The 27046-nt window shown below is 39.6% G+C and overlaps 1 protein-coding gene across 1 annotated transcript in view; it reads left to right on the top strand.

Annotated features, from left to right (window-relative positions):
* Positions 1 to 27046, top strand: part of cspg4ba (chondroitin sulfate proteoglycan 4ba) — a 121382-nt gene that overhangs the window by 59598 nt on the left and 34738 nt on the right. Inside the window, exons 4-7 of the mRNA XM_069924347.1 lie at positions 149 to 619; positions 856 to 1032; positions 2312 to 2510; positions 23438 to 23569. Coding sequence (XP_069780448.1) covers positions 149 to 619; positions 856 to 1032; positions 2312 to 2510; positions 23438 to 23569 — 979 coding nt within the window. The remainder of the gene's footprint in view (positions 1 to 148; positions 620 to 855; positions 1033 to 2311; positions 2511 to 23437; positions 23570 to 27046) is intronic.

The raw sequence follows: 27046 nt of genomic DNA, 5'->3' as shown, positions 1-27046 counted from the left end.
AATATCCAGTAAAGCCGCTGCTTCAGTGTGCATTTGAAGTTATGGTTGAACATGTGAAACATTTCTAGAATGAGAGTTTATTTTTTTTTTAAAACCAGTATCTAAACAAGTTTTTGATCAAGCAATTTTATCTTTATTCCTCTTTCAGGTAATTCATGAAGATAATCTGCCATCTGAAATAATTTATAAAGTGAAAATTGCACCAGCTCATGGCTACATACGAAGCTTTGCAGAAGCTGAAGGATACTATAGATCAGAACATCAGCCTATCCAGTACTTTACCCAACAAGACTTAAATGATGGCAGCATCCAATATGTGCAAGTGAGAGAAAATCAGACAAAGGACAATTTTACTATCGACATCACTAATGGAATAGTAGAATTGTCTGAAATTAATGTCTTCATTGATATTATTCCAAGGCTGATTCCTGTGGAAGTACATAACTTTACAATTAAGGAAGGTGCATCTAAGGCACTGACGGAAGACTTTATAAAAATTGCTAGTACACATTTTGGAAAGATTAATTTTGAATATTTAATCATAAAAATGCCAAATCACGGTCATGTAGAGAACTCCCATTTTACTGGTCAGCCTCTCTTGTCATTTACTAGACATCAGGTAATGTAATGCTTTAGTTTTTTCCTGCTAATAATTGTTAACCAAGAATTTTTAAGCTATAGATTTAGTTTATCCTCACAAGATTCATTTTTTGTCAGTCAAATGTATCATTAGACTTTAGTTTAAAATTCATTGACAGGAATTAAAGGAACACTTTCTGCTATTCAAATTCATATGACATGTAAAAAAAAATCAAGCAAATATATGATAATACTGATTTCTGTGCCATCTTTTAGGTTGAGGAAGAGTTTATTTACTATGTTCATGATGACAGCGAGAGTCTTCAAGATAATTTCTCCATCATGATCAATGATACCCAACTCAGAAAACAGAGTTTGCTTTGGACTGTTTTTATTAATGTTACACCTGTGAATGACGAACCCCCCATCATCATTACGAAAAAAGAATTTAAAGTAAGTTAACTCTGTTTTAGTATTTTAACAGAGGTGAACATGCACACAAAAAAGACTCATTGTGATCTTCTACGATGTTGGCGCAGTCCAGATTTGTCAGATTTCTGTATGTGACACAGAGACAATCAAACAAGCTTCAGATACTGCAATGATTCAAAAGGCAGGTAGTAAATTAACAAGTGGGGATGACTGGATGTAATCTGAGTATAGTTTGCAAAAATGGTGTACAAGAAAATGTATAACAGATCCAAAGCAGAGGCAATGCTGCAGGTTGTTGAAAAAGGAAAGGCTAGTAATAAAAATTGATTGAATGCAAGGTAAAATAAACAAATGTGCAGAATATATTACTAGACAGAAAATATTCAATTAAAATAGTGTAAGAGTAGCATCTTTTTACAACGGTAAGGAAGAAATTTTCCTTGAATCTGGTGGTGCATGTTTTCAAATTAGGGTTAGAAAAGCTGACATTCTCATTCTGAAAAAGAATTCTCTGACTAAGTCAAGCAAGCAATTTCTTTTGAATTTTATACTTAGCATTCAAGCATTTATAAAGTCAACTTGTGTTTTGTTTACATGACTGTCTTTATTTTTACCTTAAATTTTACAACCATGTACAATTTTGTAAATACACTGATGAAAGTCCAGAAATAATTCAGCAAAATGGAAAAAAAAGTATGTATGTCAATAGGAGCACGATTGCTATATCAATCGATATTTAAAGCTGATTTATGAAGGATGGCGTACATCTACAAACGATTTAAGTTAGTGGGGTTGGAAAGATTTTTGAAGTTACATGCTAGAAACTTCCAGAAACAAATTTGGTATGTTTCCTAACCATTTTGGGAGCAAAAATCTCCAATTATGTGATAGAAATCATCAGGTTGTCTACAAATGCAACCGCAAGCTGTTGATGTTCGAACCTCCTTTGATATTCACTGTGAAAGGTGTTTAGTTCATTCAACAACTAGAGTGGAATAAGACGAAATGAAGCTTTCGTATTGCAATTTTGTAGATGTGTCATGGGAAATTTCAGTTCACTGTGAAGTTTCAATTGGTCAGAATGTCATTTAGATGTGAGAAGCTGGAATAAAGCAAATGTAATTTAATGTATTCTGGATAGGACATAAAGTTAGATTCACTTATGGGTGTAGCTGATATTTCTTAATAATTAAATTTCTCAGTATAAATATTAATGAATTTTAAGAATATTTTTCTGGGGCAGGAAATAATTTAAAATGGGTGCAACTTGACTAGTTTTATATCCTTTGTTTTTATTTAGGTGTGGGTTGGCTCAATTACAGTGATTACAAAAAATGATTTGTATGCAGAAGATAAAGACTCATCCCCAGAAGAATTGGTCTATACTGTCACTCCTCCCAGCAATGGACACCTTGCTCTAAAGATGTCACCGTATAAGCAGATCCTCAACTTTACCCAATTTCATATAAATAATGGCCAACTTATCTTTGTTCATAATGGTAAGCCTTGCTGTTATTTCCTTACAAAATTTTATGAAAAATCTTAATGCAATAATGCAATAAAAATCATTTAGTTCTGGAACTAAATGAGAAAATTTGATACTATTTTAGCAATGTTATAAATATAGGATTGAATGCTGACCCACAGGATAATGGTGGATGTGATAGCGATTTTTTTTAAAAATAAGCTAACTTGTACAACTGAAGCAATGGTCAGGTAGCCTTGTTTGATGTGGAATACAATCCAGATTCCTTTGAGTGTTGAAGGTCATGAGGTAGCTCATAAAATTGATGCCATGGCATAATTTGAGGGAGTTGCTGAAACTTGATCTAGATATCAGGATGCTTCCACTCATGAGAAAATCTTAAGCTGGGGGACATGGATGTAAGATTGTGAGGTAGTAAGGTATGCAGGAACTTGTTCTTAAGGAAGATGATGAATCTCTGGAATTCTCTACCCTGGAAAGTTGTAGCTGCTGGATTATTTAACAGAATATAGAACATTAGAACATAGTACAGGTCTGTTGATGTTGTGTTGACCTCTACAAACCTACTCAATAAACTAAATCTTCCCTACCCCATCATAATGACCTCCACCACTACCCCTGGAAATGCATTCGAGGCACCTACTGCTCTTTTTTTTAATACCCCTGATGTTTCCCCTAAAGTTTCCTCTCCTCACCTTCTAAAGATATCCTCTGGTATTTGCTACACTCACGCAGAGAAAAAAGGGTACTGGCTATCCACCATGTTTATGACTCTCATAATCTATTAAGTCACCTCCCATGCTCCTTTGCTCCAAAGAGAAAAATCCTAGCTTTGTAAACCTTGCCTCATAAGTTATGTTCTCCAATCCAAGCAACATCCTGGTAAATCTCCTCTGCACCCTCTCCATAGCTTCCACATTCATCCTGAAATGAGGCAACCAGAATTGAACACAATTTTCCAACTGTGGTCAAACCAGTTTTATAGAGCTGCAACATTACCTCTTTTTAAATTATTTTATATCTATCTAACTATTCTTACAAAACACAACAGCCCCTACCCCCTGCACAGTATAAATCTGTACACCATCAAGGCTTACAGTTGGGTTTACAAAAAGGTAAGTCCTCATTGGGGAAGTTCACTTATATTTTTATAAAAATAGCACCTATTGTTATTTTTTTTAAAAAACTATCTTTATATGGTTGCCATCTTTTTATAAATCACATATGTTCTTTAGATTGTATGTGATTTTCTCCATAGGCATACAACTGTTCATCCCTGTCTTCCATTGTGCTATCTGTAGAGGGGATTTCCAAGTAATCACAATATAGTTCTTAGCCGCAGCTAAAGCTACTTTAACAAATGAAATTTGGAAGGTAGTTAGTTTATTATTTCTTTTTTTTTTGGCTTGGCTTCGCGGACGAAGATTTATGGAGGGGGTAAATGTCCATGTCAACTGCAGGCTCGATTGTGGCTGACAAGTCCAATGGGGGACAGGCAGACACGGTTGCAGCAGTTGCAGGGGAAAATTGGTTGGTTGGGCTTGGGTGTTGGGTTTTTCCTCCTTTGTCTTTTGTCAGTGAGGTGGGCTCTGCGGTCTTCTTCAAAGGAGGTTGCTGCCCGCCGAACTGTGAGGCGCCAAGATGCACGGTTTGAGCCGATATCAGCCCACTGGCAGTGGTCAATGTGGCAGGCACCAAGAGATTTCTTTAGGCAGTCCTTGTACCTCTTCTTTGGTGCACCTCTGTCATGGTGGCCAGTGGAGAGCTCGCCATATAACACGATCTTGGGAAGGCGATGGTCCTTCATTCTGGAGATGTGACCCACCCAGCGCAACTGGATCTTCAGCATAAAATTGCCCAAAAGATAAAGCTGCAGGTCATCCACAAAGGCCATCACTGTTATTCTTGTTAGTATTTCAGTAATCTCCTGCCAGAAAGATCTCACCTTCACACATGACCACGTAGCATGTACAAACAATTTTAATTCTGTTCCACATCTAAAGTACATCTCCAATATTTCCAATTTTTGACTTGTGTAGTTTCTGTGATGTGAGATATAATTGGTGTAGAAAATCCATATCTTGTATTTATAATTGACGTTATGCTCTCCAAACAACAATCAGACCAGCATCTTTCCATTATTGCAACTCCTAAATCTGACCTCTCTCTCTCTCTCTCTCTCTCTCTCTCTCTCTTCCCCCCTCCCCCCCCCACCCCGCCCAATCTCTGTGAACCTGGTTTTTCACTTTTATTTTGGAGAGCAAAGTACACCTTGGTTATAAATTTAGGTGTATTCCCCAGCCAAATTGTTCATTCCATCTCACTAATTTCAAGTGGGGCCAAATTTGGTCACCATCTTTCACTTAAGAATGATCCTAACTAGAAATCGAATATCCCATTAACCACTCCATTCTTATTTCATAATTGTTCAAAAGACATGAAATCCTTTCGTATAATAATCATCAACATATTTTATTCCTTTATCATGCCGTGAATTCAATATTTTGTTACTCAGGTTCATAGGCAGTAGTACATTTTTACATAATGGTTTCCTCAATGATGTACTTGTTTTCTTTTCTGATACATTCATTTATTTTTTGCTATATTCTAATCCTATGTATTAATATAGGATTATCCATTGTTTAGTTATTGACTTAATATTCCACTTATAAAATAAAGTTCTTCATTGTCTCCTGTTTTATTGAATTCAGTCCCATTCGAATCCAGGAGAGAGAAATGTTTTCTTCAAAGGAAGATTACATAAATCTTGCTTGTGCTGTGTTACAGGATCAAACCAGCAACCACAAAGAAGGCATATCACACAAGGGTAAAGATGAACAATTACTTTATTAACAAAAAAAAATTCACCTTCAAACTTTAATTCAAAATCCCCCCTTTTATAACAATGCCCACTGGTTACTATGCAAATTTCTATAACAGTGTAAAACTAATAAATTCCCCAGCCTAAATATAACATATGTAAAGTCTAAGTTATATTTCCAACCAGTCCACAGAAAAACTTAGACACAAAATAAACACAAAACTCACAAAACTTCGATCTCAATCGAAGCAAAGATCATAAACAAAATTCAGTGTGTTTGGTAAACTGAAGCCAAAAGATCTTTGAGAGAGAGCACAAAATTTGAAGTTGTCTTCTTGTGTTGCTTGCAGAGAGAGGAACAATGGCTTGGTCCAGATCCTTCTAGTTGCCTTCGGAATGTTCATCCCTTTTAAAATGCCCAACATTCTAAACTGCTTCCCAGACAATGACTTGGCTTGGGCCTCCTTCCACTTCACAGCTACACCCAGTGGTGGTTTGTCTTCCAAGACCAGAAATTTCTAGATCATCTTCTGGACATGCCCTGTCCATCTCCCACTCTCTCAGCAGTCTACTTTCACCTTGGCTTTCTAAGGCAAACTGTCACTTTCCAACACAAAACCACACAACACGTAGGCCAATGCACAACACAACTCTGTAACAGCTGATAGATAATACTTTTTAAAATCCACAAGTCTAAGTCCTCCCAATTTATAGTCCCATATTAACTTTTCCAGTGCAATTCTTGGTACTTTGTTATTCCATAGAAATTGTCTTATATAATTATGTAATAATTTAAAGACATTTTTAGTTAGTACAATAGGCAACTATTGAAAAAGATACTATAGTCTTGACATTACCTTCATTTTTATACAATTTACTCTTTCCACTAATGTAATCGGCAGATCTTTCCATTTCTGTAGATATTTTTATATTTTTTCCTAATAGAGGGGTATAATTAAGCTTATATAAATTCTGTAAATTATTATCTATCATTATTCCTAAGTATTTAATTCCATCCTTCTTCCATTTAAATCTACTACCTTTTTGGTATCTTTCATAATCAAAGTTCTGCCATGGTATTATCTCACTTTTATCCATATTCACCTTAAAAGGTGAAATTTTATGAGTACGGAGTTTGTGTTCCTGTCATGATTAAAGGCAAGGTTAGCAAGTATAGGGAACCTTGATTTTTGAGGGATATTGGTGATCTGGTTTTGAAGAAGAAAGAGATGTATGGCAGTCTTAAGCAACATGGAACAAATGAGGTACTTGAGGAGTATTAAAAAAAAATGCAAGAGAAATCTCAAGAAAGAAATCAGAAAGGCTAAAAAAGACATGAGGTTGCTTTGGCAAGGGTTTCTACAGGTATATTAAGAGCAAAAGGATAGTAAGGGACAAAATTAGTTCCCTTGAAGATCAGAGTGGTCAGCTATATATGAAGCCAAAAGAGATGGGATAAATCTTAATTTTTTTTTGCATCAGTTTTCACTTAAGGAACTGGCACAGTGTCGAGGGAAGTTAGGAAAACAAGCAGTGAGGTCATGGAACCTATACAGATTAAAGAGGAGGTGGTACTTGCTATTTTAAAGAAATAAAGGTTGATAAATCAGAGCATGACAAAATATTCCCTCAGACCTTGAAGGAGATAAGTGTAGAAATTGCAGGAGCTCTGGCAGAAATATTTAAAATGTCCTTAGCCTCGGATGCAGTGCTGAAGGACTGGAGGGCAGCTCAGGGGTGGCCAATCCTTTACATTCCATGCGTCAATTTTTTCACGCATGTGTTCAGATGTGCCATACAACTCTAACCCCCATTCAATACTCGCAAAAATATGTTAACATAGACATATTTGGCATTTTTATATAATATATTGATTTTGCCTAAAATCACTCAAAATACAGTAGTTCCCCCCACCCCCCCCCACCTTATCCACGGGAATGGATATGTTCCAAGACGCCCAGCAGATGCCTGAAACTGCTGGTTAGTACCGCACCCTATATTGGGTATGTGCCACTTAACAACCACAATATGTTCTGTGAAATCGGGCATTATGCGATGTGGATATTGTGGGAGCACCATGTTATATAAACTAGCAAAGCTATGTGAGATACTGTAGTGTACCTGTAAACTTTTTATTTGTACATGGGGATCAGTGTGGGGACTGATATGGGGCTATGGGGAGAGAGTGGGTGGGACAGTGGGATCAGAGTGGAGGTTGACACAGAGCTGTGGGGAGAGTGTGGGCAATGAGATCAGTGTGGGGGCTGATATGGGGCTGTGGGGAGAGAGTGGGACAGTGGGATCAGTGTGGGAACCGACACAGGGTTGTGGGCAGAGCGAGATAGTGTGGGGACTGATATGGGGCTGTGGGGAAAGAGTGGGACGGTGGGATCAGTATGGGGATTGATATGGGGCTGTGGGGAGAGGGTGGGCAGTGAGATCAGTGTGGGGGCTGATATGGGGCTGTGGGGAGAGAGTGGGACAGTGGGATCAGTGTTGGGGCTGACATGGGGTTGTGGGGAGAGTCTGGGCAGTGGTACCAGTGTGGGGGTTGATACGGGGCTGTGGGGAGAGAGTGGGACAGTGGGATCGGTGTGGGAACTGATACGGGGCTGTGGGAAGAGAGTGGGCAATGGGATCAGTGTAGGGACTGATACGGGGTTGTGGGGAGAGACTGGGCAGTGGGATCAGTTTCGGATTGCGGTTGACCGTGGGTAACTGAAACTGAACTGGATAAGGGGGTGGGGATCACTGTAATTGCTAAGTTTTAGATTTATTCTTAGTAAAACCCATTTCTAGCTCAAAGCAACTTGAATTCCTGTTATAGATATTTTTCTACAAATCTGTTTTAGGTTCATACTTTTTGCATGAAGTAGGCTTACTTTTTTATTATTATCACTGGGGTGCAATGTGCCACTTCTAATCATCCATTGTCCCACTTTTGGTGCATGTGCCATAGGTTTGCCATCCCTGGGGTAGCTCGTGTTGTGTTGTTTAAAATAAGGCTCCAAAAGTAACCTTGCAAATTTAAGATGGTGAACCTGACGTCAGTAGTAGGGAAATTATTGAAAGATGCTCCAAGAGATTGGATATACAAATATTTGGATAGTTAAGGACTGATTAGGGATATTCAAAATGGCTTTGTGCATGTTAGAAAGTTTTTAATCAAAATTGTAGAGTTTTTGAGATGCTACCAGGAAAGCTGATGAAGGAAAGGCTGTGAATGTTGTCTTCATGGTCTTTAGTAAGGCCTTTGACAATGTCCCACATAGGATGCTTGTCAGGATGGTTCAGAAGCTTGATATTCATGGTGAAGTAGTCAACTGGATTTGACAATAACTGGACGGGAGAACCCAGAGAGTGGTGATGGATGATTGCTTTCCAGATTGGAGGCTGGTGACTAGTTGTGTGACTCGGGGATCGGTGCTGGAACCATTGTTATCCATGTCAATCATGTGTGTGATAATGTAGTAAATTGGATCAGCAAGTTTGCAGATGACACCTGGAGGCATTTTGGACAGCAAAAAAGGTTTTCAAAGTTGCAGAGGGATCTGGAACAGCTGGAAAAATGACAGATGGAATTTAATGCAGACAATTGTGTGGTGTTGCATTTTAAAAGGCCAAACCAAGAAACGACATGATAAATGGTAGGGCACTGAGGAATATAGAAACAAAATTCCCTGAAAGTGGCATCACAGATAGATAAGATTGTAAAGAGAGCTTTTGGCATATTGGCCTTCATAAAGTATTGAGTATGGGAGTTGGAATGAATGTTGGTGAGGCCAAATTTGGAGTATTGAGTATTTTGTCACCTTACTGGAGAAAAAAATATCAAAAAGGTGGAAAGAGTGCAGAGAATTACTAGGATGTTGCCTGGACTTCAGAAACTGAGTTACAGGGAAAAGTCAATCAGGTCAGAATTTTATTCCCTGAAGCATAGAAGAATTGATAGAAGTATTGAAAATTGAGGGAGAATGTAAGTAGGCCTTTTCCACCGAGGGTAGGTGAGATACAAAACAGAGGATGTGGATTAAGGTTGAAAGTGGAAAAGTTTAGGGGGAATATAGGGGGGAACTTCTTTGCACACAGAGTGGTGGGAGGATGGAATGAGCTGCCAGCTGAAGTGGTGAATGCAGGCTCAGTTTTAACATTTAAAAAGAATTTGGACAGGTGCATGGATGGGAGAGGTATGGAGGGATATGGACTGATTGCAGGTCAGTGGAACAAGGCAAAAAATGGTTTGGCACAGACTAGAAGGGCCTAAGGTACCTGTTTCTTTGCTTTAATGTTCTGTGGTTCTATGGTTCTAAACCATATAAGCCACATCTACTGCCCTACCTTCATCAATTTCATCAGTTTCTTTAGTTACTTCCTCAAAAAACTCATCATTAAGGTACGCTGACTATCCCTGAGAAGACCATACTTGTCCAAGAGCTTGTAAATCCTGTCCGTAAGAATTCTCTCCAATAGTTTTCCCACTATTGAGGTAAGACTCGCTTGTCTATAATTCCCAAGATTCTTCCTATTACCTTTTTAAAACAAGGGTACAACATTTGCCATTCCCCAATCCTCCAGTACCAGAGCCTCAGCAATCTCATCCTTTGATTCCTGTAGTAACCTGCTGTATATATAGTCCTGGAGACTTGTCAATTCTAATGTTTTTAAGAAGATTCTGCACTTCCTATTTCTTAACCTCAACATGCTTGTTCTTTACTGATCTTGTATTGATCAAGGTCCCTCTTTCAGGTGAATACTGAACAAAGCATTCATTTAAGACCTCTTCTGCCTCCAGACAAATGTTGCCTCCTTTATCCTTAAGTGGCCCCACTTTCACTCTCATCATCCTTCTGTTCATATTTGCATAAGATGCTTTAGGGTTTTCCTTAATCCTACTTTCCAAGGCCTTCTCGTGTCCTCTTCTAGCTCTCCTAAGCCCTTTCTTAAGTTCCTTCCTGTCTATCATATAATTCTCTTTTGCTTCCTAAACCCTTCTGTTTGCATTCTTCTTCCTCTTAGCTAGCTGTCTCACTCTTTTGTCAACCACAGTTCCCAATCCTACCATCCTTTCCCTCTCAGGGGGATAGACCTATCCAGGACCCCATGCAAGTGGTCCCAAAACATCTCCACATTACTTCTATGCTTATTTTTTGTGAACATCTTTTCCCAATTTATTCTCCTAAATTCCTGTCTAATTCCATCTTAATTTGCCCTTCCCCAAATAAATACTTTACCCTTTTGCCTACTTGTATCCTTGTCCATCACTATGCTAAAGGTCAGGGAGTTGTGATCACTTTCACCAAAATGCTCCCCCATGGAGAGGTCTGTCACTTGGCAAGGTCCATTACACAGTACCAGATCCAGTATGGTCTCTTCTCTCATCGCCTGGACAACATGTGAGCCAGGAATCCTTCTTAGACACACCTGACAATTCTGCTCCAACTATCCCTCTGGCAGTAAGGAGGTGCATTTTAATCTTTGGGAAGTTGAAGTCTTCCATAGCAGGAACCCTATTATTTCTGTACCATTCCAAAATCTGCCCCCTTATTTGCTACTCAGTGTGCTGAGGGCTCTTTGAGGACCTCTAGACTACTCCCAATACAATGATCAGTCCTGTCCAGTTTCTTTCTTCCATCCATACTGATTTAGTAGACAATCCTTCCACGACGTCCTTCCTTTCTCCTGCAGCTTTGATTCCTGATTGGTAATGCTACCCCTCCCCCACCTTACCTCCCCCCTTTGCCTCCCACCCTCTCCCTTTTAAAACCTCAACCCCAATACCTATGTCAGCAATCCTGTCCTTGTATCAGCCAAGACTCTCTAATGGCGTTAACATTGTAATTCCATGTACTGATCCATGCTCAAAGTTTATCTCCTTTGTTCCTAATACTTCTTGAATTAAACACATTTCAAACCATCCTATTGACTAAATTTGTGCTGCCTCCACTGTCAGTCCTTCCTCATGATCTGACTACATATTGAATCATTCTTTCCACTTTCTGCCCTATTCTCTGCCCTCACACTGTTGTTCCCATCCCCCTGCCAAACTAGTTTAAACTCTCCCCAAAAGCTCTAGCAAACCTTCCCATCAGTATATTGGTCGTTCTCTTGTCCAGGTGCAACCCCTCCTTTTTGTACAGATAATACCTTCCCAGAAGAGACCCCACTGATCCACGAACATGAGCCCCTGCATCTGAAACAACTCTTCAGCCATGCATTCATCTGCAATAATCTCCTGTTCCTACCCTCACTGACCCTTGACACAGGTAGCAATCTGAAGATTGATTTCTTGCTTTTTGGCTTCTTTCTTAACTTCCTATATTCACTCTTCAGAACCTCAACCCTACTCCTATTGGTAGCAATGTGGACTACAACATCTAGCTGCTCACTGTTCTGCTTGAGAATGTTGTGTACTTGATCTGAGCCGACCCTGACCCTTGCATCTGGGAGGCAACATATCATCTAGGAGTCTAAATCTAGTGCGCAGATCCTCCTATCTGTTCCCATAACTACAAATCCCCAATCACAACTGTTCTCCTCTTCTCCCTCCTTCCCTTCTGAACCACAGGGCAAGACTCTGTTCCAGAGACGACCTCTACGACTTGTCTCTGGTAGATCATTTCCCCCCCCCCCTCCCCCAGCTGTATCCAAAACATTATTGTTGAGGAAACAGCCACAGGGGTGCTCTGTGCTTCCTTCTCCTAATAATTATCTAGCTACCTGCCTCTTGCCTCTTGGGTGTGACTGTCGCCTTGTAACTTTAACCTGTCACCCCCTTTGCCTCTTGTATGATCAGGAGTTCCAGTTCCCTAACACCATCTGTAAAGAGCTGTGTCTGGATACACCTCTTGCAGATATAGTCCCAGATTTCCCACATCCTGCAAGTGGAGCATTCCACTGCCCGATCTGCCAACTCCCTTTCCTAGTCTGGATTTTTCTGAGAAGATCTTTCCTGACCTTGCCTGTAGCACATCCTCGGCCTCTGCTGCTCAAAGCCTCTTGAGCCACAGCCTCTAAATCTCTACTCCTACACTGGGCTACTTGCACACTGACCATTCTTCCTGAAGATAGCAGTGAGAAGATCTTATGACCAGATTACGGGGGTCCTTTATGATTATAACTGCCATTTTAGGGTAGCACCTCACCTAGATCTCTGTGATGGATCTAACTGTTTGCTATTTCTGCAGCTTTCTGCATTCCTGAGCATTTGAATGACCAACGACACCATGATGCAATCTGTCAGTATACAGTTCACCTATGGAATTTTGATAAAATATTCAATGGTATTCCAAATTTCCTCAGACTCCCTAGAAAATAGAGCCTTATTCATGGTTGCAGGGGAGGTCACCTGAAATGTGAAATCCCAGGAAAATGAGGATACTAATTCTCACCACCTCCATCCCTTCAACGTGAACTGGTGTGTGCTGCCCTGATATCATCCTTTCATCTACAATAAGGTTCTTGATGACATTAAGAGCAACATTGTCTTAGCTCCACCAAACCAGATCCTTGATTTGTATCCTGTATTTTGACAAATTGTTTCCCATTATTTGGACAATAATACTGCTGTTGCCAGTAAATGCATAGATTGTGTTGGAGCGAACTTGGGTATGCAGTCATGAGTGCACAGGGAATTGAACAGGAGGCACAGCACATGGCCTTGAGGTGCCCCTGTGTCAGCGAGGTGAGGTTGTTGTTGCCATTATATACTCACTGGCAGCTGCTGGTGAGTAAGTCGAGGATCCAGTTGCAGAGGGATGAGCAGAGTCCCACATGACTTAATTTGCTGTATGTTTTACTGGTATGATGTTATTAAATCCTGAGCTGTAGTCAATGACCGAAATCCTGATGTAAATCTGGCCTTTCCATAATCTAGCAGCTGTAACAGTTAAGATATCACAAATTGATGAGTATAATCTGAAGATTAAATCCTGAGATTGGACATCAGAGAGTTTCTGGACATTGAGGGGGAAAGGGTAGGTCATTGGAGCAGAACATGCTTTTGGTACATTGGTCAGGAGCCTGAGAATTGTCGAAAAGCTTAAATGAAATTAAAGAGAACTTGGTCAAAGTTGCTTCCAGCACTGGGCTGGATTTTAGGCCAAGAGGCATTCTTTGCACTACAACATGGATGTGGTCCAGGGAATGACACTGTCTTGTGTGTGACTAACTTGTTAGTATCAATAAAGAGGCCATTTATCTATTGTGTGCAAGTGGGCATGCAAAATAGCAAGCCAGCCCCATTCTTCCTATAGCCTTGCAAATGGTTGTCTCATATGTTTACCTAACTTCACATTATTTTTGGGTGCTGACCAACAATAATAGGTAATTTCAGTAACTAATTGCCCTAGTTGGATGTCTTGTGCATTGCTTGTTGGAGGAAAGCAAAGAACCTGGTGGAATCTTGCATATTCATGGGAACAACATGCAAACTCCACATGGGCTGTACCCAACCGAATGATGAAATCAAAATCCATGGAATCATGAGATAGTGGCGCCAACTGCTGTGCTGACCAGAAATTTCTGACTGAATTTTCAGAAAAGTATAGAAATGTTTGCAATTGCATTTCACTCCAGAATTAGTTTATTTGTTGATTGAAAAATCAAATTGTGCTAGCCAGAAATTCAACATGAAATTTCTCGATCTCTTCCCCATACTGAGGTTACTTTTACAATTTGATACACAGACACACAGGTATTCTTTAATTCTTCCAATTTGTAATAGTGAATTGATTAAATGTATGATTTGTAATTTGATCATTTTAAGATGTAAGTGATGAGGGGGCAACCAATTTTTTGCATGATGCATTTTTATCTTCAAGACAACTCCCACAAATGGTTAAAATGGTGATCTCTTCAAAAACTTAAGTTTTCTTGTTTGTAACAGCAGGTGGCAGTCTTTTTGCATAAACTGACTGATGCAGCTGAAAGACAGCATGGGGAACATAAATGGATCTGAATATGAATAGTTTAGTATCAAGTCCCACATTAGGAAAAAGGCCATGGTTGTTCTGCACTTGCTGGGCCTTTCATGGTGCAGAAAGAAGCAATGTTTAGCAGGTATAGATGAGGAGAGTTTTATTACCAGTGGCTAATATCCCATTGATGATGTGGGTGAAGGTTGAAGAAAGGGTGTTCCTTCACTTCAGGGATATGATCTGTAAATAACTTGATTTTCAAGCACAAGAAACAATCTGGCTGAGGAATTCAGCAGGTCAAGTGGAATCTGTGGGGGGAAAGGAACTTTTGACATTGTGAGTCAAAATCTTTCCAGTATCTGTCTTGGTTTTCAGGAAGCCTTGTTATCAGTGCCTTCAGTTGTATATGTTTGCAGCTCACTGTATGTTGTTGTAAAATATTGCAACAGCTAATTAACCCAAGAAGTGGAGCAGATCAGCAAACACTGAAGCATACCACAAAACAAGGCCCACAAATTCACCAGCTTTCAGAAAGGAAATTAGTTATGTAATGACCTGTAACCTGCTAAATGGAAGGGCAGGGTTTTTTCGGAAGTAAAGGTTCATTTAACCAATTTTTTAAAATGTAAAATACAGAAAAGGGTGCAAATTCATAAGCGGGTAACCAGGATAATGCGAGGATTGCAAAATAAGGGGGCAGAAAGTCAACAATTGCAGAGATGGCCACAACATGAGGTTGAAAATATATTCTAATGCAATAATGTTTCAAACTTGCATGAATGTTGAGGGGTTGGAATGGATTTCACTAACTCTGGTTGGATGAGCACTAAACGAGTTAATTAGCAACAGTTTCAATCCTGGTTAGTTCCAACTGCTGATTGTCAAGGAAACTGGCTAATCAAAGTAAGTGGCAAAAATGATGCAGCTTAGAGAGTAAGTGAAAAGGAGGAAGTTTCAGGAGAACTGTGGATGTAACTAACTGGAAGGAAATTATGTGTTAGTAGAAAGCAGAACTGGGGCCTATCATTGGGCATGACCAGAACAACCAGATTTTACTAATCTTACCCTGGCTAGGAGATTATTTAAATGTATAGCTGATCTTGTGATTCTACTCATCCAGCTCATCCTTTTTCTCTCATTTGGAACTAACTTACAGAGGAGATAGAGTTACATTTAAGGCTCTTGGCTAATAGAAAGGGCATAAAAGATGCAGGCCTAATGCAGGATTCGTATGGATGAGGTTGTACTGACAATAACCACACCAGCAGTGCGAGTATAAGACAGCTTTAATAAACTAGTATGTATACTAAGAGGTCTTGTCTCTCTGCAAGACGAACCTGGAAGGCTAGACTGTAGCTTTGGACTGCTTTATATACAAGGTCACCGGGATGACCCCTGGTGACTAGTGGTGTGATTACATATCACCACAGAGGTGATCGAATGATTCTCTCCGTTCTGTGGTTCCAACGCTGATTAACCCAGTCCTTATCAGTGTTGTGAGGTTTTTCAGTTGGTTGTTTTTCCAGACTCTTTTGTGTAGTCTTCCAAAGGCGCTATTTGCCTTGGCGAGTCTGTTGTCTATCTCGCCAAGGCAAATAGCGCCTTTGGAAGACTACACAAAAGAGTCTGGAAAAACAACCAACTGATAAACCTCACAAAGATTAGCGTATACAGAGCCGTTGTCATACCCACACTCCTGTTCGGCTCCGAATCATGGGTCCTCTACCAGCATCACCTACGGCTCCTAGAACGCTTCCACCAGCGTTGTCTCCGCTCCATCCTCAACATTCATTGGAGCAATTTCATCTCCAACATCGAAGTACTCGAGATGGCAGAGGCCGACAGCATCGAATCCACACTGCTGAAGATCCAACTGCGCTGGGTAGGTCACGTCTCCAGAATGGAGGACCATCGCCTTCCCAAGATCATGTTATATGGCGAGCTCTCCACTGGCCACCATGACAGAAGTGCACCAAAGAAGAGGTACAAGGACTGCCTAAAGAAATCTCTTGGTGCCTGCCCCATTGACCACTGCCAGTGGGCTGATATTGCCTCAAACCGTGCATCTTGGCGCCTCATAGTTCGGCGGGCAGCAACCTCCTTTGAAGAAGACTGCAGAGCCCACCTCACTGACAAAAGACAAAGGAGGAAAAACCCAACCCCAACCAACCAATTTTTCCTTGCAACCGCTGCAACCATGTCTGCCTGTCCCGCATCGGACTTGTCAGCCACAAACGAGCCTGCAGCTGACATGGACATTATCCCTCCATAAATCTTCGTCCGCGAAGCCAAGCCAAAGAAGAAGATCAGTGTTGATAATCACACCTTCATCTTGTAACAATCTCAGACCAAGCATATTCTTGCCACTTCTGTGTCCTGATAAGTTTCATGGTATGAAATCAAAATGCTCTTCCTGGCCTCAAATGGGCTGTTAACGTCTGAGCTCCCTATTCTCCCTGCCCTGTCTGAGCCAAAAGCAAGCAACTCTTTCTTCCTCCACCCTAATTCAATTGCAGATCTGCTTTGAGCCTCCGGTTCCATATTTTCATTTTATGTTCTGTGCTGGCCCCAAGTATTTTTTATTGTGTGTTCATGTTAGCAGGCCAATAACTAAAATAATGCACCATGATTGGGCAGTTTACTTTTTTTGTTGTTTTTGTATCATCAGAAAACTTGGATGCTTCTTGCTTCATTTACATCATTAAATTACATTGTGAGTCACCTTCTTATCTGTGACTACCCCCACCCACACAGTATACCTTCATGCTAAACCTGTGTTTTGATGGTGATTTTTGTATTTCAGTTGTCAATTTGTTTCTCATTTCTACGTCCAAGGAAACCTACCCACAAATTTTGGAAAATTATATCCAAAGCATCTCATTAAAAGCTGAAAAATTTTTTTAAAACTGAAAATTTGGGATGAAAATAAAAAATGCTGAAAACACTCGACAGATCTGGCAGCATCTGCGGAAAGAGTCATTGTTAACGATCAGGGTTGAAATAACATATCAGAATGAACTTATTTATTTTTCTAGCTGAGTAGGAGTGGAGATGTTGCAATGCTCGAGCTCACAGGTCAGAATTTTACTCCCAATCTACAAGTTTGGTTTGATTATGTTGAAGCTGAGACCATGCACAGGTGAGTAGAGAATATGCAGTGTGTTGCTCCATATTATATCTACATTCCGAGAGGGTTGGCGATGGGCGTATCAAACTATCCAGGTCCCTGACATTCTAGTTTGAACTGATGGGATTATCTACTCCACCAGCCTTACTTTCACTTACACACCAGAGCCTGGACCAAGATCACATTGCAGTGCTGATGGTGCATCCAAGGAAAGCATCCTTGGTGCTAATTCCAGCTTGATGTTATCAGATGACTCCAGTATAAACAGTGGGGGAAGTTACACAACTGTCAGCACAAACCTGACTATTATCACTTCAGCAGCAACTCTAGTCTCCTAACTACAAAAGTGGTTAAAGACCATTACCAACTGTAGGGAAGAAAGGACAAAACTGTTGAAGCACTGCAACAGAAAAGTCGGCATGGTTAGTGTAGCAGTTAGCGCAACGCTATATACGGCACCAGTGGCCAGGGTTCAAATCCAGCACTGTCTGTAAGGAGTTTGTATTATTCTCTCCATATCTGCATGGGTTTCCTCCGGGTGCTCCCACCATTCAAAAACGTGTTATGGGTGTAGTTGAATTGGGTGGAATTGGACGGCACAGGCTCATCTGCTGAAAGGGCCTGTCACTATGCTGTATGTCTAAATCTAAAAATTAAAATTTTAAGAAATTCATAATGAGACAAAGAATAAAACCAAAAATGGGTTGGAGGGTAAGTATGGGACATCTGAAGATGTGTACTTTTTTTGGACTAGGATTAATGAACTACAACATCAACAATTTTTAATGCACTACTTGGTGCATATAAGATTGTTTTTAACTGTTTACCATTATCAGCTTAAGGAGTAAATTTCCAAACAGCTTTTGCAAGTAGGTAGGGGATTAGAAAACCTGGGAGAAGAGATGGCAAAGTGAGTGTGGATTACTTGAAATTGGAAGATTCAGTATTATTACCATTGGATTACAAATGTTGTTATTTGAGTTTGCGTTTGTGGGCAAATTGCAAGTTTATTCTGAAAAATGGTCACCTAGCATATGCTCATTCTCGCTAATATAGTGCAGGCCATAATCAAGGGTACTGTATGAAATTGGAAGAAGTGCATGTGAATTTTTGTCTGGACTTGAAAACCTGTTTAGGTACCCAGATCATAGTGAGGTCCATCTGCCTATCACCCACACACAATGCCAACTGGGTCTTCATGAAAGATCCACTAACATCAGCATCATTTTGACCAATATCTCTACTTAACTCAGATTATAAGATGATAGCAAAACTATTAGCAAACAGATTGGCCGACTGTGTACCAAAAATAGTAAAACTAGATCAAACTGGGTTTATTAAGAAAAGATGAACAACGGACAATGTCTGTGTTCATTAATTTAATCCATGCTGTACATGGAAATAAGATGCCAACAGTGGCTGTTGCTTTAGACGCAGAGAAAGCCTTTGACAGGGTAGAATGGAATTATTTATTCGAAGTATTACAGAGGTTCAACCTACCAGAGAAATATATTAATTGCATTAAATCATTATGTAGGGGTCCAATGGCGAAGGTGACAGTAAATGGATGTATATTGAACCAATTTAAATTAAGCAGGTCAACTAGGCAGGGATGTCCACTATCTCCCTCACTGTTCGCTTTAGCAATGGAACCATTGGCAGAACTGATAAGAACAGAAAATAAAAGGGATAAAAATAAAAGAGAATGAATATAAAATCATTCGATTTGCAGATGACGTCATAGTATACTTAACAGATCTAGAATTATCAATAAAAGAAATACATAAGAAATTGAAGGAATATGGAGAAATATTGGGGTACAAGATCAACGCAAATAAAAGTGAAGCAAAGCCAGAATAATGCGGATTTCACAAAATTTAAAAATGAATTAACATTTAAATGGCAAACAAAAGCAATCCGATACCTAGGTATTAGACGAGATAATAATTTAGGCCATCTATACAAATTAAATTATCAGCCATTAATGAAGAAATTACAAGATGACTTAGAACATTGGAAAGAGGTTACCACTAACACTGATAGGAAGGGTAAATTGCATTAAAATGAATATCTTCCCAAGGATACAATACCTACTTCAATCGTTACCAATTCCCTTAACAGAGAAATTCTTCAATGAGCTAAAGAAAATAATAAGGAAATTCTTATGGAAAGGGCAGAAACCAAGGATAGCACTAGATAAATTAACAGAATGGTACAAACAAGGTGGTTTGCAGCCTCCAAACTTTAAGAATTATTATAGAGGAGCACAATTAAGATACCTATCACACTTTTATCAAACAAGGAAAAAACCAGATTGGACCAGGATAGAGCTAGATAAAATAGGGGAGAAGGTACCAGAACATATACTTTATAAGTGGGATGAAAAATTGGTGCAATATAGTTCACCAGTACTGCACCATCTGCTCAACATTTGGGAGAAGATTCACATAGAAAGGAAAAAAAACAAATTACCAACTACCAAAATTATTATTGACGCAGAATCAACTATCCCTTTCACAAGAGATAACCTTTCCTTTACAAGAGAGGATACAAATAATCTCCCAAGGATGTTGGGAAACATAGAGACTAATGCAAGGGAGGAACTGAAAGAAATCAGTATCTCTAAGGACATTGTCTTGGGGAAATTGATGGTATTGAAGGCAGATAAATCCCAAGGGCCTGATAATCTACATCCTAGGGTACTTAAGGAAGTGGCCATTCAGATAGCAGATGCTTTAAGAATTATTTTCCAGAACTTGATAGACTCAGGATCAGTACCCATGGATTGGAGGGTAGCTAATGTTACCCCACTATTTAAAAAGGGGGATAGAGAAAAAGCGGGGAATTATAGGCCGGTGAGCCTTACATCAGTAGTGGGCAAAATGATGGAATCCATTATTAAGGATGTAATAGCGGAGCATATGACTAGCAGAGAAGGGATCGGACAGAGTCAACATGGATTTACAAAAGGTAAATCGTGCTTGACAAATCTATTGGAATTCTTTGAGATGGTGACAGGTAAAATAGATGGGGGAGAGCCAGTGGATGTGGTGTACCTGGACTTCCAAAAGGCCTTCGATAAGGTCCCGCATAAACGACTGGCTTTCAAAATCAAGGCTCATTGGATTGGGGGCAAAGTATTGATGTGGATTGAGAACTGGCTGGCAGGTAGAAGACAGAGAGTTGGGATAAATGGCTCATTTTCTGAGTGGCAGGCGGTGACCAATGGGGTGCCACAGGGATCTGTACTGGGACCCCAGCTGTTCACAATTTACATTAATGATCTGGATGAGGGGATTGGATGTAATATCTCCAAATTTGCAGATGACACTAAGCTAGGAGGGGTTGTGTGCACGGAAGAGGGGGTTAGGAAGCTCCAGTGTGATTTGGATAAATTGAGGGACTGGGCAGATACATGGCAAATGCACTACAATGTGGATAAATGTGAGGTTATCCATTTTGGTAATACAAACCGGAGGGCAGATTACTATTTGAATGGCAATAGATTAAGAGATGGGGAAGTGCAGAGAGACCTAGGGGTACTTGTACACCAGTCTCTGAAGGCGAGCATGCAGGTACAGCAGGCGGTTAAAAAAGCAAATGGTATGTTGGTCTTCATATCAAGAGGGTTTGAGTATAGGAACAAGGATACCTTACTGCAGCTGTACAGGGCCTTGGTGAGACCCCACCTGGAGTATTGTGTGCAGTTTTGGACACCTTATCTAAGGAAGGATGTTCTTGCAATGGAGGGAGTGCAGAGGCGATTCACCAGGCTGATACCTGGAATGGCAGGAATGACTTATGAGGAAAGATTGCGCAAATTGGGATTGTACTCCCTGGAGTTTAGAAGATTGAGAGGGGATCTCATAGAGACATATAAAATTCTGGCAGGACTGGACAGAGTGGATGCAGATGGGATGTTTCCAATGATGGGAAAATCCAGAACACGGGGCCATGGTTTGAGGATAATAGGCAAACCATTTAGGACCGAGATGAGGAGGAATTTCTTTACCCAGAGGGTGGTGAATCTGTGGAATTCATTGCCACAGAGGGCAGTAGAGGCAGGTTCATTAAATCTATTTAAGAGGGAATTAGATATATTTCTTCAGTATAAGGGTATTAAAGGTTACGGAGAGAAGGCGGGGACGGGGTACTGAACTTTAAGATCAGCCGTGATCTCGTTGAATGGCGGAGCAGGCTCGAAGGGTCGAATGACCTACTCCTGCTCCTATCTTCTATGTTTCTATGAAAAGGAATTAAAAGAATAGAAAATTGTTTTTTGGGAAATAATTTATTATCATTTGAACAAATGAAGTACAAATATGGAATAACTCATGGTACAATGTTTGCATACCACCAACTGAAAGCCTACTTAAAGGACAAATTGGGAAGCAGACTGAGATTACCAGAAGGAAGCAGCTTTGAATATGTGATTACAGACACAATGATAATTAAAAGATTTTTAACAAACATGTACATCAAGCTGCAAGAGAAAGAAAATGATGAAATAAGCTATAAACCCAAACAAAAGTGGGAAAAATATCTAAACAAAGATAAAAAATTAAATATGGGAAAAGTTATGCTCTGGAACTATGAGAAATATAATAAATATGAAGTTACGCATGATACAATATAATTGGTTACAAAGGCTATATATCACACCCCAAAACTTAAATAAATGGGATCCAACATTATCAGATAGATGTTTTCGTTGTAACAAGGAAACGGGAACAACAGTATATGCAATTTTGGCACGTGAGAAAGTGAAAAAGTTTTGGGAAGATCTAAATCAGGTATTAAATAAAATCACAAATAGCAACATACCAAAAAATCCAGAGATCTTTCTTCTAAATAATAAAAGAAGTAAAGAATTAGGCCTCAAACTGGATGAAGCGCAGAAAAGATTTATTATGATAGCCTTAGCTGTTGCAAAAAAATGTATAATGTCAACTTGAAAATCAGAAGAGAACCTGAGAGTACAGCAATGGTACATTGGAAAAAATAGCATATAATTTAAAAAATAAAGTCACAGTATTCGAACAAATTTGGAAACCATACATGGAACACAACAGAGAGGGCTTGCCTCGGACCTCCACCCCCTAAAATGATAGAATGAGAAGAAGACGAAATGAACTGACCCAGTGTGTAAAAGTAGATGACACAATTTTCTTGTTTATTTTCATTGTGTGATAACATTGTTTAATGGGTTTATTGTATATGTTGAACGTTTAAAGGGTTTGGAGGGGGGTGGGAAGGAGGGAGGGAAGGGAGGGGGAAAAAGGGGAGAAAATGACGCTGTGTATATTCAAGAGGGAAATTTTTCTGTGTATTTTGGTTAATATGTTTCATAGTGTGAAAAATTTTTAAAAAAAGACATAGGAGGCTATGGACCTAGTGGAATGAAATGGGTTTTGTGTAGATAAATGCTTGATGATTGGTATGGACATTGTGGGGCTGAGGGGCTATTTCTATGTTGAGTGACTCTAACACTTGTGTTCAAATATAATATATAAAATAGCAAAGATTGTTTGGTGTACGTTTCTGGGCTCAGTATACTTAATTTGAAGTTTGATCTGCTCGCACTGATTCCTATACTTTATCAGCATAAACATTAATATTGACAATAGAGCCATGAGAGTTTTGCTTGTGCTATCTTCTGCCTGGTGCTCTTGGATAATGCATTCAAATTGGTTAATGTCATCATCTTAGAAATTCCATCAGTTTTGACTTTCATAGTGGTACTTAACTGTAAAGAAAAAATTCCTAATTTCAATTCTCAAAGGTAATGCAAATATTTCTGGTTTCTCTGTCAAAGAAATTCCAAGCATTGGCTGGTGTGGTGTATCGATGCCCTGAAATTACTGGTCACCTTCAGGAAATCATCACAAATCGAGTAGGCAGATGTTTCCTTCACTTAAAATGATCTTAGTGGACGTCAATGCTGGGGGGAAAAGTGTCATGCTCCATTTCTCTTGCTGGAGAGATGGTTAAATTTTGGAGTTTCTTTGACTTTAAATTGTTTATCTAACTTGAATCTGGGTAGTTCAAAGTTTTCTTCTCAACTTTTATATTTTTAGGAGCCATGTCGGGTGGATTTAATTTTCAGATTACTGATGGATTAAACTTTGCACCTCGACAAATCTTCAGCATTACAGCAGCCTTATTAGTGATAAACATGGAGGAAAATAATGGTTTACAAGTCTTCCCAGGTAAGCTGACAGCTTCTGCTTTCTTCACTTAGTATTTTAAGGTTTTCAAATAATGAAATTGTCTGTTACCAAAATGACAGATTTATTTTCAGGGGTTTATAAATGAAAAGTTTGCACATTATCTCCATCCTCCTGCTGTTATTAGCCCAGGCCCATTCATCTGGTACTTGTATGTCCCATAAATGCAGAGGTGTGAAAATAGCTGGAGCTAGAGATGAAATGAGGTGGTGGTGAAATAGTGATGCATCCTCTACTAGACTCACGATGTTACCAGGAGGAGAATGAGAGATGATTTAATTCATAAGTACATAATTCATGACTTTGACAGGACAAAAGTGGGGTGGCTACTGGCCTTTCAAAATAGGGCTTGAACATTCATAAATAAAATAAAAATAGTGTTAGGGAATAGCATTGTGATAAAAGACAAACCCCCATTCTGATCCCACTGCCCCGCTCTCAGCTGTCCCCAGGTGTCTTTAGTCACCATGTGCTGTGATGAAGCTGGTCTGTGGGTTTGTCCTCAGTTTGAACAGTCTGAAGCCTACCGCACCACTCACCCCAACAGCCCGCCACCAGCCCGCAGTGATAGATAGCAGTGATTAGTGAGGGATAACTTAAGGTGGTATGCGAGTGGAAAGAAAAAGTTTTGAAATCCACAGCAATAGGTCAATACTTGCAATAGATTTTCCCAATCTCTTTTATAAGTTGTGCGTGTATGTTTTATTAAATTGTGCACGTATTTTCCCACATTCTTTATAAATTGTGTGCATGTGTGCTTTATTCCTGCTACGATTTTCCCATGCTCTTCTATTAATTGTTGTGTGTTGTTATGGGCCTAGAGGACCCCAAAATCCAGCAGCAATAGAAATTCACCAAGATAAATGGTTACTTAAACAAAAGTTGCTTTTAATTATCTTTAAACATGAAAACAGATTGATATGCCATCACAAGGATCAAACTTTAACTTATTACTATTACCTTAACCTCCTTCTAATTCTAAGCACACATGTATGTAATGTGTATATATAAGTTCAGAAAAGTTCTTCAATTCACAGTCCAATTTCACTTCTCACTCCTCAAACTTTGCTGGTTGCAGGCAATTCTTATACCGTGCACAGAATTCAACATTTATGAATCTCACCAAGTTTTGGTGCTTGAAAGGTAAATGGTTACTGCTCAGGAAGGTTCTTGTAGGTTTTCAGAGAGAGATTTATTGCTCTTTTGACACAAACTGATTCCTTCCAATCAGCTACTTCAGTGTCTGGCCGAAGAAACTTGCCCCATCAGGGTTTTCCAGATGATAACCTCTTTCTTTGAGATCACCACAGAGTTCCTTTTTGTTTTCCTTGTTTCAAGTGAAACATTATACAGCCAGCCATCTCCTCTTGCATGGACCACAAGGGCTTTGAACAGGCTGAACTAAGAACTCACAACCAAATGGGGTTTTTCTACCAGTTTGCCTGCTTGTCATGTTCCAGTTTCGGCTGGTGAACTGTAGAACTGAAGAACTGAATTCTCTCTCTCTCTCTCTCTCTCTCTCTCTCTCTCTCTCTCATTCTCTCTCACTCTCTCTCTCTCTCTCTCACACACACACACACACACACACACACACACACACACACACACACACAAAACCACATGACCCTCTTAGAACAGCAAATTTCACTCAGACAGACTGCGACACCGGACCCCGATATTCGGAGTCAGTTCATCTGTTGCTTTCCAAAACAATAATCCATTACTCCACAGCATGTCCAATTAACACCTACTTGTGAAGTCCTTATAGGCATTCTTCAAAGTTTTTGCAAAGGCACTCGGAGCCTGGACTGTCTGGCTTGAGAGGAGCTCTGGCATTTTAAATTAGATCTGTGTTGTGAAGTACTTGTTTGTGACCTACACTTAAAAAAAACTGCCACAATTTTTGTCCTTTAAAACATAACTATATACAATATAAAATATAACATAATCTGTCACATTTTTAATAAAAGTAACATTTGATTGCAAACCCTTGTGTGTCCAGACTCATCACCTGACACTTTCTCAATATGATGAGAGAGGTGTGGAGGGTTATGGGGCGGGTGCAGGTCAATGGGACTAGGTGCAAAAGGTGTTTGGCATGGATTAGAAGGGCCGAACTGGTCTGTTTCTGTGCTGTAATTGTAATATGGTTATATATGGACTGACGGCAGATTGCCAGGAAAGCCTCGTGACAGACCGCCACCAGCCCCCACTCTGACCCACTGCCCCCCTCTCCTCCCCCCCCCCTCCTTACAGCCCTAATTTCAACTTCACATACAAGATCAGTGGAATATTTTTGAGCCTTTTTTTTGGGGGGGGTGGGAAAAGTGGATCTAACATATCTTCAAATGCAGTATGTTATACGTGACATGAGACACCTAAACTATTCTGTTATATGTCCCATCTCTTTTGCTCCCGGAAAGCCAGCTTGCTGAGTAAAATGACACACTGTCCCGGCATTATGCTGGCTTTGTTTGGTTCATTGTAAATGACCAAAGCTGGCTTAATGCCAGATTTTCTTTATGGCAATATTGTGGGATTTCTATGTTTTTAAAAACTGTTAAATGTCATTATTTGGTTGTTTCCCTTACTCATTTTATATCTGATGAACACCTAGGCACTTATTTATTGATAAGGTTTCTTATATTTTTGGCTACTGACTTTTGAGGAAGATATGTTGAAACTATTTGGATTGTGGTGAACAGGATCATGGTTTGAGTCAATTTAACTAAGATTTGAGTTACAGAGAAATATGCTGTACTCTTTGTATAAAGGAGAATGGTGTCCAGCTCTTTAAACTGTTTTGTATTATTGTTGACATCATTTGTGTGAGCTAGACACTAGAGAAACACCACAGTGCAAGAAAATCTCATCAAAAATATTCTTGTCAGTTTATTGTCATATATGCAAGTCCAATGGTCAGATGCAAATCTTTACTTGCTGCAGCCAACAGTTACGCAAGATAGACCTATTTCAATAGTATAGATTAAATTAACAAAGCATGGCAAGACAGCAAAAGAGATGATAAATATCAAAGGATAGTTATTCACAGTTGCAGTTTTTGAAAGAAAAAGCAGTGATGTTTCAGTAGTGCAGGCAGATCTTTTGATGATCCTGGAGTAGTTTATGGTGAGGGACATGATACTACCGGGAGGTTTAGGAACCTGATAGTTGTTGGGTAAAACTATTTCTTGATCCTGGAGTTGCTGGACCTCTGGATTCTGTATCTTCTGCCTTAAGGGAGCAGTGAGCAGTGATCAGGGTGATGGGAGTCCTCTGTGATGTTGACTGCCCTCTTGAGAAAAATCTCACATGGGTGCTTTCATTAAATGGGAGGACAGTACCCGTGATGAGTCTGTCTAGGTGTGCCTCCTAATGCAGTCTTCTGCATTAATGAGCATTTAAATTTCCAAATCAGGCCATTCAAATAGTATACTTTCTACAGTATGAATGTTTTTC

The sequence above is a fragment of the Narcine bancroftii genome, chromosome 3, assembly GCF_036971445.1.
Source record: "Narcine bancroftii isolate sNarBan1 chromosome 3, sNarBan1.hap1, whole genome shotgun sequence".
Lineage (NCBI taxonomy): Eukaryota > Metazoa > Chordata > Chondrichthyes > Torpediniformes > Narcinidae > Narcine > Narcine bancroftii.
This window is presented reverse-complemented; position numbering and strand designations above follow the sequence as displayed.